This window comes from Camelus bactrianus, chromosome 5 (assembly GCF_048773025.1).
Source record: "Camelus bactrianus isolate YW-2024 breed Bactrian camel chromosome 5, ASM4877302v1, whole genome shotgun sequence".
NCBI classification, from domain to species: domain Eukaryota; kingdom Metazoa; phylum Chordata; class Mammalia; order Artiodactyla; family Camelidae; genus Camelus; species Camelus bactrianus.
This window is the reverse complement of record NC_133543.1, coordinates 98,662,990-98,677,163: the sequence shown is the minus strand read 5'-3', so window position 1 is coordinate 98,677,163 and position 14,174 is coordinate 98,662,990. Positions and strand designations below refer to the sequence as shown.

General features: G+C 50.2%; 1 protein-coding gene across 1 annotated transcript; it reads right to left on the bottom strand.

Moving 5' to 3' along the window:
• Positions 1-528: 528 nt before the first annotated feature.
• On the bottom strand, positions 529-4,377 carry LOC105063632 (intestinal-type alkaline phosphatase-like). Its single transcript, XM_074364492.1, has 11 exons — positions 4,212-4,377; positions 4,000-4,116; positions 3,772-3,887; positions 3,399-3,573; positions 3,148-3,320; positions 2,765-2,899; positions 2,605-2,677; positions 2,331-2,465; positions 2,050-2,241; positions 1,730-1,846; positions 529-1,619 (listed from the first exon to the last, which is right to left on the bottom strand). Exons 1-11 carry the CDS (start codon positions 4,279-4,281, stop codon positions 1,321-1,323), a joined length of 1,602 nt encoding a protein of 533 aa, XP_074220593.1. The 5' UTR covers positions 4,282-4,377; the 3' UTR covers positions 529-1,320.
• Positions 4,378-14,174: the final 9,797 nt, after the last annotated feature.

Below are 14,174 nucleotides of genomic sequence, written 5' to 3'. Positions count from 1 at the left end.
TGGATGCTCCAGAATGTCTTCAGACAGAGGTCAGAAATGTCTGGAGTCAGCACTTCCTCTCTGGTTTCTCAGCTCCACCCATCCCCCTAGCACATCAAAAACAGACAGAACAGACTTCTCCCCTCAGTAGCCAGCAGGATGTGCTCAGAGTCAGGTCCTGTTAGGTCTCTGCTCAAAGCCTTCCCAGCACACACCACACTCTGGATAAGGTTCAACCTCCTCCCCCATCTGCCCGCAGCCCTCCTCATCCCTCAGGGGCTTTCACCTGCTCCACCTGCCCCAGTCCCCCCAGCTCTGATCCAGCTCCTGGCCTCCAGCTGCATTTGCTGACGCTGCCTCAGGGCCCTTGCACTGCTGTTCCTTCTGCGTTGCTCAGGCTCTCACTTCCTTGGGTCTCTGCTCAGGGTTCTGCTCCTCAGGCAGCCCCTCCCTGACCTCCTGCTCCGAATTATCTCCCACCTTTCCCACAGACACACTCTGTGCCCCTACTCACTAAGAATTTTTTTCTAGAATATATCACTACTGGCATCACACTGTATAACAGTTTATTTGATGACTGCGTTCTCCCTCCCAGGAGGGCAGAGAATCTGCCCTGACCCACAGCTCCATGGCTGCTCCTTGGACCTCCCAGCCTGGAATGGGCATTGCGGGGGCCACCATCACCGTAGCTGAGTGACTTGAGACAACCTCTTTTCCTTTCTGTGTCGCTATCTTCTGTCTGTAATGGTACCACTGGGTTTCCACGAGGTGCAGCAGAGGACTTTGTGTCATAGGCCCCCTGGGCATTCTGACCTGAGCAGCCTCCTTAGCCAGCAAGGTGCCTACTGTGTTGATCCAGGATGACAGGAAGCCACGCCTCTCCAGATGCCTGCAAGTCCTTGGGTCTCCAAGAAGGGCATGAATGTTGTCTGGCCGGGTTGTGGAAAAGCCTGAGACAGGGTTATGCGGGTCAGGGAGAGAGTGGGAAGTCCCAGCCCCTTCCCTTCCTGGCGTGCGGGTCATCTCAGCACAAAATCCCTGGTGACCCTTGAGGTTGGGGGAGTGAGGGAGTGAGGAGGAGGGCCGTTGCTGTCACAGGAAGGTCACAGCCTCAGCCTTGCAGAGTGGTCCAGGTCCACAGAGGGTCCAAGAGTTGAGCCTCCTTTACTGCCTAGAGGTGAAGTTCTAGCAGAGGGGCCCAGGTGGGTCTCTGGGGTTGGCGGTTCGGATGGGACTCAGGGGTGGGGACTCTGAGGTGGCCGTTCCAGTGGGGCGTGGGGACGGATCGCGGCGGGGAGCAGAAGACCTCACAGCAACCACTGGGTCCAGGTGGGCGGGATGTCAATGCAGGGAAGGCGCCAGCAGCAGCAGCAGCGCCCCGCCCAGCAGCGCCAGGGAGGGAGGGCAGATGGCCGGCCCCGGGTGCGCGGCGGCGGTGGGGCTGGCGGGGGTCGGCAGGCTGCAGTCGGTGTAGGGCTCGATGCAGGCGGCAAAGGCCATGACGTGCGCCACGAAGCTCTGCTCCTGCACGCCGTGCACCAGGTGCGCCTGCGGGCCGCGCGCGAACACCGCCACGTCCTCGCCGCCGTGGGTCTCGCTGGACAGGGGCACGGCCGCCTGCTGCCGGTACGTGGGGTCCTCTGGGCAAAGGGTCGGGGGTCAGGACCGGCGGGGAGGCGGTCTCCACTCCCACAACTTCCAGACACCGTTCTCCCGAGGCAACCCCCCACCCCCACCCCGCCTCACTCACCGCTCTGGCTGTCACTGACGTCGGGCCGTGTGCCTCCGCTGAGCGCAAAGCCAGGGCCATTGCCATAAAGGATGGACGTGTAGGACTTGCCATCAGAGGCCTTGCTGGGGGCCAGTCCTGCAGGGAGGAGGGGACGCGGTGATCTCACTAACCACAGTGTGTGGAGCTCCTGCTGTGCACTGAGCTCATTTTCAGTCTAGTTCTCACCAGACGCCTGCAGGGCAGTTGCTATTACTCCACTTAACAGATGAGAAAAGGGGCTCCGAGCAATTTCTGCTTATAACTTAGGGAATGGCACCTGCCACTATCTCTGGGTTTACCGAAAATGGAGGTTCCACGCAGTGTGTAGCCACCAAAAGAGAAGACGTGAGAGTGGTCAGCAGTGACAAGGATCAGTGTGTCCTTTTCGCTTGTGAGCTGGTTGGCCTTGTCAACGGCAGTGTCAAACATGACGGCCTCCGTCAGTGCCATATAAGCTATGCCATCATGGTGACCGTGGTCAATGCGACCTCCTGCAGGAAGGACATGGGGAAGGTGGGTGATGCCAAACCCCCCCTGACTGCCCCTTCCCTCCTCTGCTCAGTAAGGGGCTGCCACTCACCCTCTACGAAGAGGTAGAAGCCAAGGGGGTTCCTGCTCAGCAGGCGCAGGGCTGCCTCCGTCATCTCTGCCAAGGATGGGTCCTTGGTGAGGTCTCGCTGGGCTTCATATTTCATGTCTGCAGGCTCAAAGAGGCCTGCGGGAAAGGGGATTCATTGGTGACCACCTAGCTGAGGAGTGGGGAAGGTCAGTGGCACAAATGTCTGCACACATGCTTGGCCGACTGAGGACCCCGAAGGCCTGTGGAGGACAGTGAGGGTGAATGGGGTCATTACCCATGAGATGTGTTACACTGGAGTCATTGGACGCCTGCATGAGTGCCGTGCGGTTCCACACATACTGGGCACCCTGGGAGGGGCAGAACCAGGTCTCAGCCCATATTTCTGCACCCTCAACCCTGCCCGCTGCACCCCTGCACCCGTGAGCCCCCATCACCTGGTGCTTGGCCTGCCACTCCTGCACCAGGTTTCGCTTATCCTGCCGGACTCCATTCTGTTTGGCATCCTGTGGGTACTCAGGGTCTGGGGTCTTCTCAGGAAACATGTATTTTCGACCTCCACCCAGGATCACCTGGGCACAGAGATTAGGGCAGGTGGGCTTGGGGCCTGGCTAACCCCTTGCTCCCTCCTCAGACAGCCCTTAGCCCCCCCACCAGGTCTATGGGGATGGCCTGTCTCCATCTGTACCTCCTAGAGTCACCTTGACCCCAACCTCACGGAGACCCTGGCAGGCTCCAGGGCTGTGGGTTGCCTGGGACTGTGGTGGGTGTGGGTCCCTCCCCCTCTGCCCAGCCCCTCCCCTTGCCCGCCCTGTCGCACATCAATGTCCATGTTGTTGATGAGCTGCGTGGCGATGTCCTGGCAGCCCTGCGTCTTCGCATCAGCAGACAGGTCGGCATCTGAGTACCAGTTGCGGTTCACTGTGTGTGCGTAGGTGCCGGCTGGAGAGGCATGCTGCACCCTTGTGGTGGTCACGATTCCCACGGACTTCCCTGTGGGTGGCAGAGGTCAGGATGGGCCCCTGGGGTCTCTGGGTCTGCCCCCACCCCCAAAGCTGGCCTGAAGCCCACCTGCTTTCTTGGCCCGATTCATCACGGAGGTGACCTCATTGCCTTGTGTTGTGTTGCACTGGTTATAGCGGGCAGCTGCACTTACACCAATGGTCCTGTAGTTGGCCTTGACCCCACACAGGTAGGCGGTGGCCGTGCCTGCACTGTCTGGCACCTGTCTGTCCACGTTGTAAGTCTGGGGACAGAGATGCCTTCAACTCTGCTCTGGGGTAGACACCCAGATCCTGACTTACCCAGGCCCTGGGGCCCATTCCCACTGCCCCTGGGCCCTAACTCAGGCCCCAGCCCTCCTGGAGTCTTCCCTTCTGCCAGGCTCCCTAACCCCACACCCACCCCTCTAGGGTAAAGCTCCCTGAGGTCGCCAGGCCCTTACCTTGGACAGAGCCAGGTATGGGAATTGGTCCATGGCCAGGGGTGTCTCGGGTCCTGGCTTGCCACTCATCTGTCCCTTCAGGATCCGAGTGGCTGTCACTGTAGGAACTCCCATCCCTAAAGGTGCACATGTCAGGCCTGAGTCCCCAGAGCTGGCCAGTGTGTGCTGGCAGCCTTGGGTTCCAGGTTTGTGGGGAGGACAAGGGATGGACAAGCCTAGCACACTCACCATCCCCCAAGAAGATAATGAGATTCTTGGCGGCCGTCTGGATGGGTTGCAGCTTCTTAGCGGCGTCCAAGGCCTGGGCTGCCTGGCGGTTCCAGAAGGCTGGGGTCTCCTCCTCAACTGGTCAGGTGGAGATTGGAGGCTGGGTCAGGCTTGGGGCAGCACCTTGTGTGTGTGGATTGGGGTTGAGGGTGGGGACTTTGAGGACTCATTACCTGGAATGACGCCAATGGAGAGCCGAAGCCCCAGGCCCAGCAGCAACAGCAGCACCCAGGCCCCCTGCATGCCTGTGTGATTGGGAGGCAACAAGGTTGGGACCCTGGGGAGGCCAGATCTTGAGCAAGGCTGGGACACAGGGTATCAGCTACGGTACAACCTGTCTGGGTTTAAAGGAGAGGAGGACTTTAACCCTGCTGTAAAAGGCTCCATGTCCCTCCCAGTGCCCGAGGTGACCACACCCCCCTTTGCCTCTGACCTGTGATATTAAGCCATATTGCCAGAAGGGAAGTGGCAGGATGTGACTGAGGGAGCAGAGGGCCTGAAAAAGGTCCATCCCTCACAGGATGGTCCCCAGCTGTCTCCTCAGCGGAGGGGAAGGATTAGAGGTCAGGTGTCCTTTGCCTGAGGGGCATTTGCAAGGGCCTGACAGGGGCCACTCCCAACCCTTTGCTCACCTAGTTCTGTATTAGAACCATGACTCCTTCATTCACCTCACCTGTTCAGTGTTTTCTGAAAGTCAGCCTTGGTCTGGTTTGGGTCTAGGTGTTGAGGAAGGTGAGGTTCTAAGCACCCTGCCTGGGCCAAGGGCCTGGGTTTGGCTTCCTGATGCCAGGAGGCCCAGAGACACACAGGGTGGCCTGGCTGCCCTGCCACCCACTCAGCATCTCACCAGGCTTGTCCTGGGCAGGTGAGGTGGTCACTGGGCTAGAAGGCACCCCCCAGGAGCTTAGGCCCAGAGTTCTCCTGCTGTGGGAAAAAGGTGGGACTGGTGGTAAAAACAGAGCGGGGACATTGTCTGTGTCTCCAGTTACTGACGGCTGGCTGGGCAGGCATTGGCGTGTATCTGTGTGTGTGTGCGTGTGTGTTTCTGTGTGTGTTTATGCCTATATGGGGCAGGCAGGTTTGGGCCCAGTCTGCTGTTCAGGAAGTTGACCTTGCTCCCTTGGTTGGTATGAGTCTGTCCCTTCCGCAGGCCACCCACACTCACAGTAATAGCTTCTGATAAGGAGCTAAGAGGTTCCAGGGGGCCGAGGTTGGTTTCAAAAGCATTTCTCCAATCCAGCAGTCCCACTTCTGGGTATACATAAAAAAGAATTGAAAGCAGGACCTATGAGAGGTATTTGCACACCCATGTTTGTAGCAGCTTGTTCACTATAGTCAAAGGTACAGGCAACACAAGTGTCCAGAAACAGACGAATGGAGGAATATAATGTGATATAGCTCTACAATAGGTTATTATTTGTCCTTAAAAAGGAAGGAAATTCTGGCACATGCTACAACATAGATGAACTTTTGTTTTAATTTTTGTTTTTTATTTAATAATAGTCAGTTTACAATGTTGTGTCAATTTCTGGTGTACAGCATGCTGTCTCAGTCGTACATATACATACACATATTCCTTTTCATATTCATTTTCATTATAGGTTACTACAAGGTATGGAATGTAGTTCCATTGCTATACAGTAGAAAACTTTATGTTGGATGAAACTTGAGGACATGATTCTCAGGGCAATAAGCCCATCACAAAATAATAAATACTTTTCCTTAAAAAAGTAGAAGTGTAATTACCATATGATGCAGCAAACTCACTCTTGGGCATATATCTGGGAAAAAACTCTAATTTGAAAAGATATATGCACCCAATGTTCATGGCACCACTAATTACAATAGCCAAGAATTGGAAGCAACCTAAATGTCCATCAACAGATGAATAAAGAGGAAGTGGTATATGTATATACAATGGAATACTACTCAGCCATAAAAAGAATGAAATAATGCCATTTGCAGCAAAATGGATGGATCTAAAGATTATTATACTAGGTGAAGTAAGACAAAGATAAATATTATATGACATCACTTATATGTGGAATCAAAAAATGATACAAATGAGCTTATTTACAAAACAGAATAGATTCACAGACATAGAATACAAACTATGGTTACCAAAGGGAAAGGTGGAGATGGATAATTTAGTAGTTTTTGATAAACAGATACATACTACTATATATAAAATAGATAAACAAGAAGGACCTACTGTAAAGAACAGGGAACTTTATTCAATATCTTGTAATAACCTATAATGGAAGAGAATCTGAAAATGAATACATAAATATATATGTATTCTTTTCCAGTTATATATATTTTAGTTTTATATATATATATGTACCTATATCTGAATCACTTTGCTGTACACCTCAAACACAACATTGTAAATCAACTACCTTTCAATTGAAAAAATGAGAGAGACAAATACTGTGTGATTCTACTTACACCGGTTATCTCAATTATTCAAGCGCATAGAAATAGAAAGTTGGATGGTGGCTGCCAGGAGCTGGGAGGAGGGGACTGGGGATTCCTTGTTTAATGGATGCAGAGTTTCAGTTTTGCATGGTGACAAAGTTCTGGAGATTGTGGCTCTACATGTGAATATACTTAACACCACTGAACTGTACACCTAAAAATGGTTAAGATGATAAATTTTATGTTGTGTTGCTTTTTTTTTTTTTAACCACAATTAAGACTTAAAACACATTCCTCCTGGCCTTGCCCACCGCAGTGGACCGTGGTCGACCCCTTGCACCCAGGCCTCCTTACACCTGAGCCAACCTGCGCTGGTCGCCAGCATCTCCCTGCCCAGCCCCACCCCCAGCCTCCCTCCCCTCAGGCAGCGCTTCCTGGGTCCTCCTCCCTCCGCCTGCTGTTCACCAGCTCACCTTGCTGACCCTGCTTATCCTCTAGCTCTCAGAAGAAATATCAGCTTGGAGGCATCCTTCCTGGCCTTTGTGAGTTGTCCCCATCACTCCTTTATCTCTTTAGTCTTGTTGTAGAAGGAAAGTTCTTGGGCTAAAGGTCAGGGGAGACTAACTCCTGGGCAGGCCCTTAATTAATTAATTGGTGTCTTTTACCAGGCCGTAGGTTAAAGGTTGGTTGCTCCGAGATTAGTCTTCATTCTAGCGAATTCCCAGTTCCCTTTCTTTTGAATTTTGAACGTAACTGAGATTCACATGCAGTTGGGAGAAATAGCACAGAGATGGCTTGCGTGCTCTGTCCTATCTTCCCCAGTGGTGTAATGCACAGATGTTCACCCTTCTATTCACACTCCCCCATTTACATGTGCTCCTGTGTGTGCGTGTGTATAGGTTCTGTACTATCTTATCACACATGTGGCTTCCTGTAAACACCACACAGTCAAGATACTGAACAGCTCTAACCCCACGGGCCCCTTTACTACCACGCGGACCTCTGTCCCTAACCCCTGTCCTGTGTTTCTACAATTTTGTCATTTCAAGTAAGTTACATAAATGGAATCATACAATCTTTTGGGATTGGCCATTTTCACTCAGCCTAATTCCCTGGAGATTCACCTGACATGCAGCAGCAGTTGGCTCCTCTGTGCCTCTGAGCAGTGTCCGGGATGAGTGGACCCCCTGCCTGTTTTAACCCTCCACCTGTGCAAGAACATCTGGGCTGGTTCAGGTTTGGCTATTATAAAGGAAGACTCTATACCAACAGGTCTCTTTGTAAACATTTCGTTTCATTTCATTTCTCTGAGATACATGCCAAGGAGTGTAATTGCGGGGTCACATGTTGTGTGTGGAGTTTTGTTTGTTTATTTGTTTGTTTTAAGGAACCCAGGCCCTTGTGCTGGCTAAGCATGTGCTCTATCACTGAGCTGTACCCTCCCACCAGCCCTCAAAATAAGGAACTGCCAAAAAATTTTGCAGAGGGGCCGCACCACTTTGCATTCTCACAAGCAACCGAGGAGGGATCCAGTTTCTGCACATTCACAGCACCATTCGGTGTTGTCACTGTTTTTAATTTTAGCCCTTCTGATAGGTATGCGCTGTAAAGTGTCTTTTAATGCTCTTCTTATGATGACATTAAGTGATCATCAGCTATGATGGGTCTTGGTTTCTTGGGAATTTTGTCCTGTGCCTGAGCAGGACTGGAGACCAAATACAAACCACAGGTCACTCGCAGTAAACAAAGCATGTTTGTTCACGTTCCCACCAGGACACCCTGCCTGCCCACTCTGGACCTGAGTCACCTGAGTGTGATGACATGCTGTTACACTCCTTCCTCTGGGGCCCAAGGATGACAAGGCAACACAGCTTTCTGCTCTGGAGTAAGAGATAACACCTCCATCCCTGCACTCCTGGGTAGCTGATACCTTGGGCCAGGGGTTGCCTAGATTCATGGAGCCTGTTCTCTGGGGAACAGTTGTCCTGGTCTGTCTGTCTCTGGGAAGGATTGGCTTGTCCTCTGGGGCCGCATCTAGACCCCCAGCACCCTCCACCATTGCCCCCATTTACCACCCTAAGCTGTCTGGGCTGCGTCTCAGCCCCCAGCACGGTGTCCACTGTAGGCATTGCCAGAGGCTGGGCGATACTGAGTCCATGTGGCATCAGCTGCCGGCGGTCCAAGGGGGAATGACTTCTGCCTGCCTCCTGCCCTCCCAGTCTCACGATGTGCCCCTGGGAAATGCAGAGACAGTCCCGCCACTCAGGGAGAGCCGGGCAGCAGCTGGGAACAGAAAGGCATTGATCATCAGGAGACCACACACCCCAGCACTTTGGGGCAATGGAGACATCTCTTTCTAGGGGCCAGTGCTCCCTGGGCCCTCGTCCACACCTCTCATTTGACCCTCCCACCAGCCCTCTAGAAATGGTATGATTGTCCCCTCTGGTGTTAGGACGTGGAAAGAAAACATGAGTTTTATTTTGCCCTCTTTTCGTTGGGGGCCACATCTGGTAGACCTCATGGGATCAAGGAGGTGCCAAGCCTCCTGAAGTCACCTGGGGGACTGGCAAGCAGGTAGGAGGGCACTGGGGCTGCAGGATGTCATCTCAGCCTGGCCCAGACAGAGTGGCAGTGTCTGGCATCCCAGGAGTTCTGATAACATGTCTTCCTCTCTGACCAGGCCTGCCCATGCAGTTCTGGGGCCAGGAGAGGAGACTGGGCCACCCATTCCTCCTCCCCACATGTCTGAATGAGGTTCCATCGGGAAAGTTAGTCACAAGCTGGCCACGTTGCTCGCAAAGCAGTTATTTGCATCTTGACCTGAGTGCTTAGTGGCCCAGGAAGGAGCACGTGGCTGAGAGAGGCAAGGGCAGGGCCTCGGGTTCACAGGGGTTCACCGAGGAGGTCACTGCCTCTCAGAGTTCTCAGAGGTCACAGCGGAGGTGAAGGAGCTGGCAGCGAGGTGGGAGAAGCCCCTTGCCTTTCTCTTACAACTATGGCTTGTGTGAGAGTTAGAAGCAGGCTCTGCACTTCCCAAGGGACATATGGGACTGATCAGAGAACAGACCTGGGAAGGGCCAGCCCTGGGGGGGGGTTTTGGGGGGAACCAGACACAGAATGAATCTCAGGGGCATCCAAGGGGCCACAGAGGGGAAGTGCCTGCAGAGATGTGTTCTGGACTCAGCAGAGCTGGAGGGCATATCGGGGTCACCTGGGGACCCCAGAGCGCACATTGTCCCCAACACTGGACATCTACTAAACTGATCATAAGGGTCACACCAGCTTGGCATTTGGGGTCAGAGAGCGGTTGCCAAGCTGAAAGGCCCCAGAAGGCAACTGTTAGTTGAAGGAAGTGATTATACCGGCCTTGGAAACAGGCCCAGGAGGAGGGCTGAGGGCTCAGAGGCTCTTACTGAGCTGGCTGAGAGAGACCTGTCTCACAGAGGGCACCGTAGACAAAAATCAGAAGCTGGGCGTCTATTGCTCTTTAAAGAAGACAATTTCATTAATTAAAGTCTCTTTAGCTGGGGGCACGTGTAAATCATCCTGGACGCCCAGAGGAGCCACAGCACACCCAACCAGTGTGGGGCTTCCTGTCTAGAAGGGTGAGGGGTGGGTAAACCCAGTCATGCTCCTGGACTCGGTCCCGGGGGGAAGAATCGAGGGCCCCTGGGCTGGGCAATAGGAAGAGTGTGGACCCCATGGGCCGGGCCCAGGAGCCTCCCCTGACCAGAGTGTGCGGCCCCCTTGGGAGAGGAGCAAGAGGCAAGCTGGGAAAGGGGTCCCGAGGGATCTGGGCGGGAGAGAAGTGTGGATGCAGTTCCCACTGACAAGGCCGCACGACTGGCGCTGGGCTGTGCTTCAGGGGCTAGAAGAGGGCGTAAGGAGAGGAAGGGATCCTTGACTGAGCAGGGCAGCGCCCACGATGCTGCTGGAAGGGCTGGTGTTGGAGGAGCTCAGGCAGAGGCAGGCCCAGAGTCACTGGCAGAGAAAGGGGGTAGAGGCACTTTGGGACATGGTGTGGCCCTTTCTGCACTTCAGCCCTCTCCTTGGTCCCTGCCCTCCCTGCTGGCTCCCCGCCTACAGTGCCTCCCCAAACAGCCCCTCCCAGAGCCCTCTTCTGCAGCTGTCATTTCTCTGCCAGCCCCTCTCTGAACTGCCTCTGCCTCAGCTGCCTTCCTCCTCCTACTGGACAGCGTTTTCACACAGGGTGACATTGGAAAGGTGCTCCTGTGATGCAGAATAAAGCTCATGGTGGTATTACAGACCCCGGCTGGCAAAGGCCAACAAGCCCAACCCTGGGAGCCTTGGAGAGAAAGCAGGAGGAGGGGCTGCACTCCCTGCAGACACAAGCATTCTCCAGGGACACTGGGACATGCCTGTCCACTGATGGAGCCTTCCACTCTGGATAAATGTCCTAGAGAATCCATGCCACATGGGCCCCCAGAGGTATGTGCCAACACATTTAGGGCAGCATCATTCAAGTAGCAAAAAGTTGGAAATAGCCCAGATGTTCTCAGCGGGAAAGAGGATACAAGTTGTGACTTTGTCATGTATGGAACCCTAGGCAGCAACGGAAATGTTTCATGGAACAGATTAACTGATTCTCACAAACAGTGCTGAGTGAAAGATTCAAACCACAGAAGAAGGCACACAGTGCACACAGCTCCATTCGGCCAACTCCTATGCCCTCAACCTTAGACCAAGTCTCTGTCTCACACAGAGCCCCAGAACTTCCTTTTTGTCCCCCACCTCACCATTTTATCCACTTCCATATAAAAGGCTTTGGGGTCCCCAGTGAGGGGTTGAGTTAAGGGACCCAGTCCTTTTGTCAGTCTTGAACTTCAAAAATTGGCCTAACTGTTGCCCTAAGCGACTGCTGGTCAGGTATCTCAGGTGTAATTTTTTTCTTCCAGCCTTTTACATTTTTCTAAACTGGGGTAAATAGGCTGGACTTGTTTGGGAGATGAACATTTATATAAAATTGATGCCTTCGAATGAGCTTTATGTAACATGGCTACTTCTCCTTTGTCTGATTGTATTGTGAGGATGGACATTGTGTCTCCCTGAAAAGTAGCAAATTAAACTATAGTGTGGGCAAATCAATCTTTTGATATCATTTAGGTGGTAGCCCGGTTTGGAAGGAATGAGAAACAACTGTCTTTGCCTTGCAAATCTCTGCAAATCAGAAATGTACACACAGCCCACAGTGACCTGAGACTAAGCCCAGTTAACTCTATCAGGTAGATCTTGAAACCAAGGGGAGAAAAGGGGGGAAAGAGGCCTTTTAAAACTCATTACTACTGGAAAGGTCCCTCATTTAAAACCTAATTCACAGCCTCATTAAGGATTTATCAAGGATGAATACAAATCTTAAAAGTCTTTTCCACAGATAGTAAAAAGCCTTAATCATCTGAGCAGATACACTTCACTTATTTCAAGTGTAACTTATAAACTTATAAGTTTTATATTATAATACTGATTCATGACTAATGTTTAAAATGAAGCTATGCCATCTCTGGTATGTCTGTTTATATGTCATTTGTATGTTACAGATACGTCTCTACCTCCTGATGGCATTATCAAAATTAATTTGTAAAAGAGCTCTATTTGAGGGAGGGTATAGCTCAAGTAGTAGAGCGCATGCTTAGCGTGTCCGAGACACTGGGTTGATTCCCCTGTACCTCCTCTAAAAATAAATAAATCTAATTACCCCTCCCTAAAAAAAAGACCTCTATTTAATTGACTTAAAAGTAAGGGCTTCTAAATAAATATATTTCTAAATGTAATAGAAACTAACCCAAATGAATTTTGAGTTTATGTGATCTGGGAAATATTCAATATTAAATTAATATTCAGTATTTAAGTTAGTTTAAGTTTATTGGTTTTAAAGAGGAACAGAATCTGCCACCCTAAATGTGTCTCTTTGGCATATTAATTGTTTTAAGCTGGTTATTTTCTGAGAAAACAGCAAACTTGGGAAGGGTTCTGAAAACCAAGTAGGAGTTACCTTTTGTAAGAAACATTTACATTTGTAAAGGAATTCTCCATTTTTAAGTTTCTCCCTTTCTGTATTTGGAAGAAGAGGAGGACTGCTCCTTCTGTTTATTTGTTTGTTTTAACACCTTTATTGTGGTACGATTCCTGTACAGTAAAGTTCACATATTTCAGATGTACAATTTGATGAATCTTGATAGATGTATACACCAGTGAGACCACTACCACCACAATCAAGACAGTTAACATTTCCATCACTCCCCAGGAGGTGCAATTTTTGAATTCCCAACTTATTCCTTTCCACCCCCTTGAACCCCTGGTAACCATAAGTTTGTTCTCTATGTCTGTGAGTCTGTTTCTGTTTTGTAGACAAGTTCATTTGTATCCTTTTTTTAAGATTCCACATCTAAGTGACATAATATGGCATTTTTCTTTCTCTTTCTAGCTTAGTTCACTTAGAATGATGATCTCCGGGTCCATCCATGTTGCAGCAAATGGCATTATTTTATTCTTTTTTATGGCTGAGTAGTATTCCATTGTATATATACCCACATCTTCTGTATCCAGTCATCTGTCAATGGAGGACCAGTCTTAACAGTGGAGAAGGCAAAGACTTAAATCTGCATCACAGTGACTCTATAGTTGTTTACTGTGTTTTTCCTGATACCCTCCCATAACTGAATCTCCCCACCCTCAACATCTTCTTTTGTCTTTAGCTAAGGATGCTATTTAAGGTGAGGGCTTCTGCTGTCTTGGTGAGTTACTCTCTTTTCCTGGGTCTCTCCTAATGTATACTTGTTATTAAGCTTTGTTGGCTTTTCTTGTATTACTCTGTCACATGTCAATTCAATTCTTAGACCAACCAGAAGAAGCTAGAAGGGTAGAGGAAATTTTTTCCTTCCAAACAGAACATTTATCTTTTCTGTTCTACCTGGTTCCTCCAGAATTTGACTTCTTCAGCTGGCTCTCTCCTGGACTTTGTGGCTTATGCAATATAGATTACAGCTAGTTATAGTAATCATTGTTTTAATTTGTTTTCTTTGTTATTTTCAAACCGTTCATGCTTTGGACCTCTCGATGCTGTACTATGACCTTATTAATGATACTAGCTTGTTATATTACTTATATCTTGCTTATTTTATAAGATTGCTATTTCTTTTATTACCCAATGTATAACCAGGTCTCCAACAATATTGATGATGACTAAACAGCATGAGGTAATTATTCACATACGTAGCTCTCTGTAGCATTAACTGTAGTACGGCTGTAGATATCAGAAGAAACAACCTGGGAGAAACATTTCCTGGATCATAGGAGACTAGTAAGATAGATGGTCCAAAGAATTCTGAGATTATGAACAGGACCTACTCCAGACATCGCATGGGAATGGCCTATTAACAGAATCTTCACTTGACCTACAAATGAGCCATCCTAGAGCCATGGGACACATTGGTCATGAAATGCCTCCCAAATCTTGGTTGAATTTATGACTAAAGAGGGGAGAGACTGTTAAAAAAAAAAAAAAAAAAAAAAGAACAAAGGGTGTCCCTCACCATTTAGTTAGACAAAGGGTTAAATTGAAACCCACTGCAGTTACCCCACTGACACTGTGCCCTGAGGGGAATTCAGGATGGAAAAAATGAGATAAAGTATTCTGTGCTTTGCATAAATGGGCCCCTAGATAGTTAAGGTGCATACCTCAGGAATAATTGCAATGAACC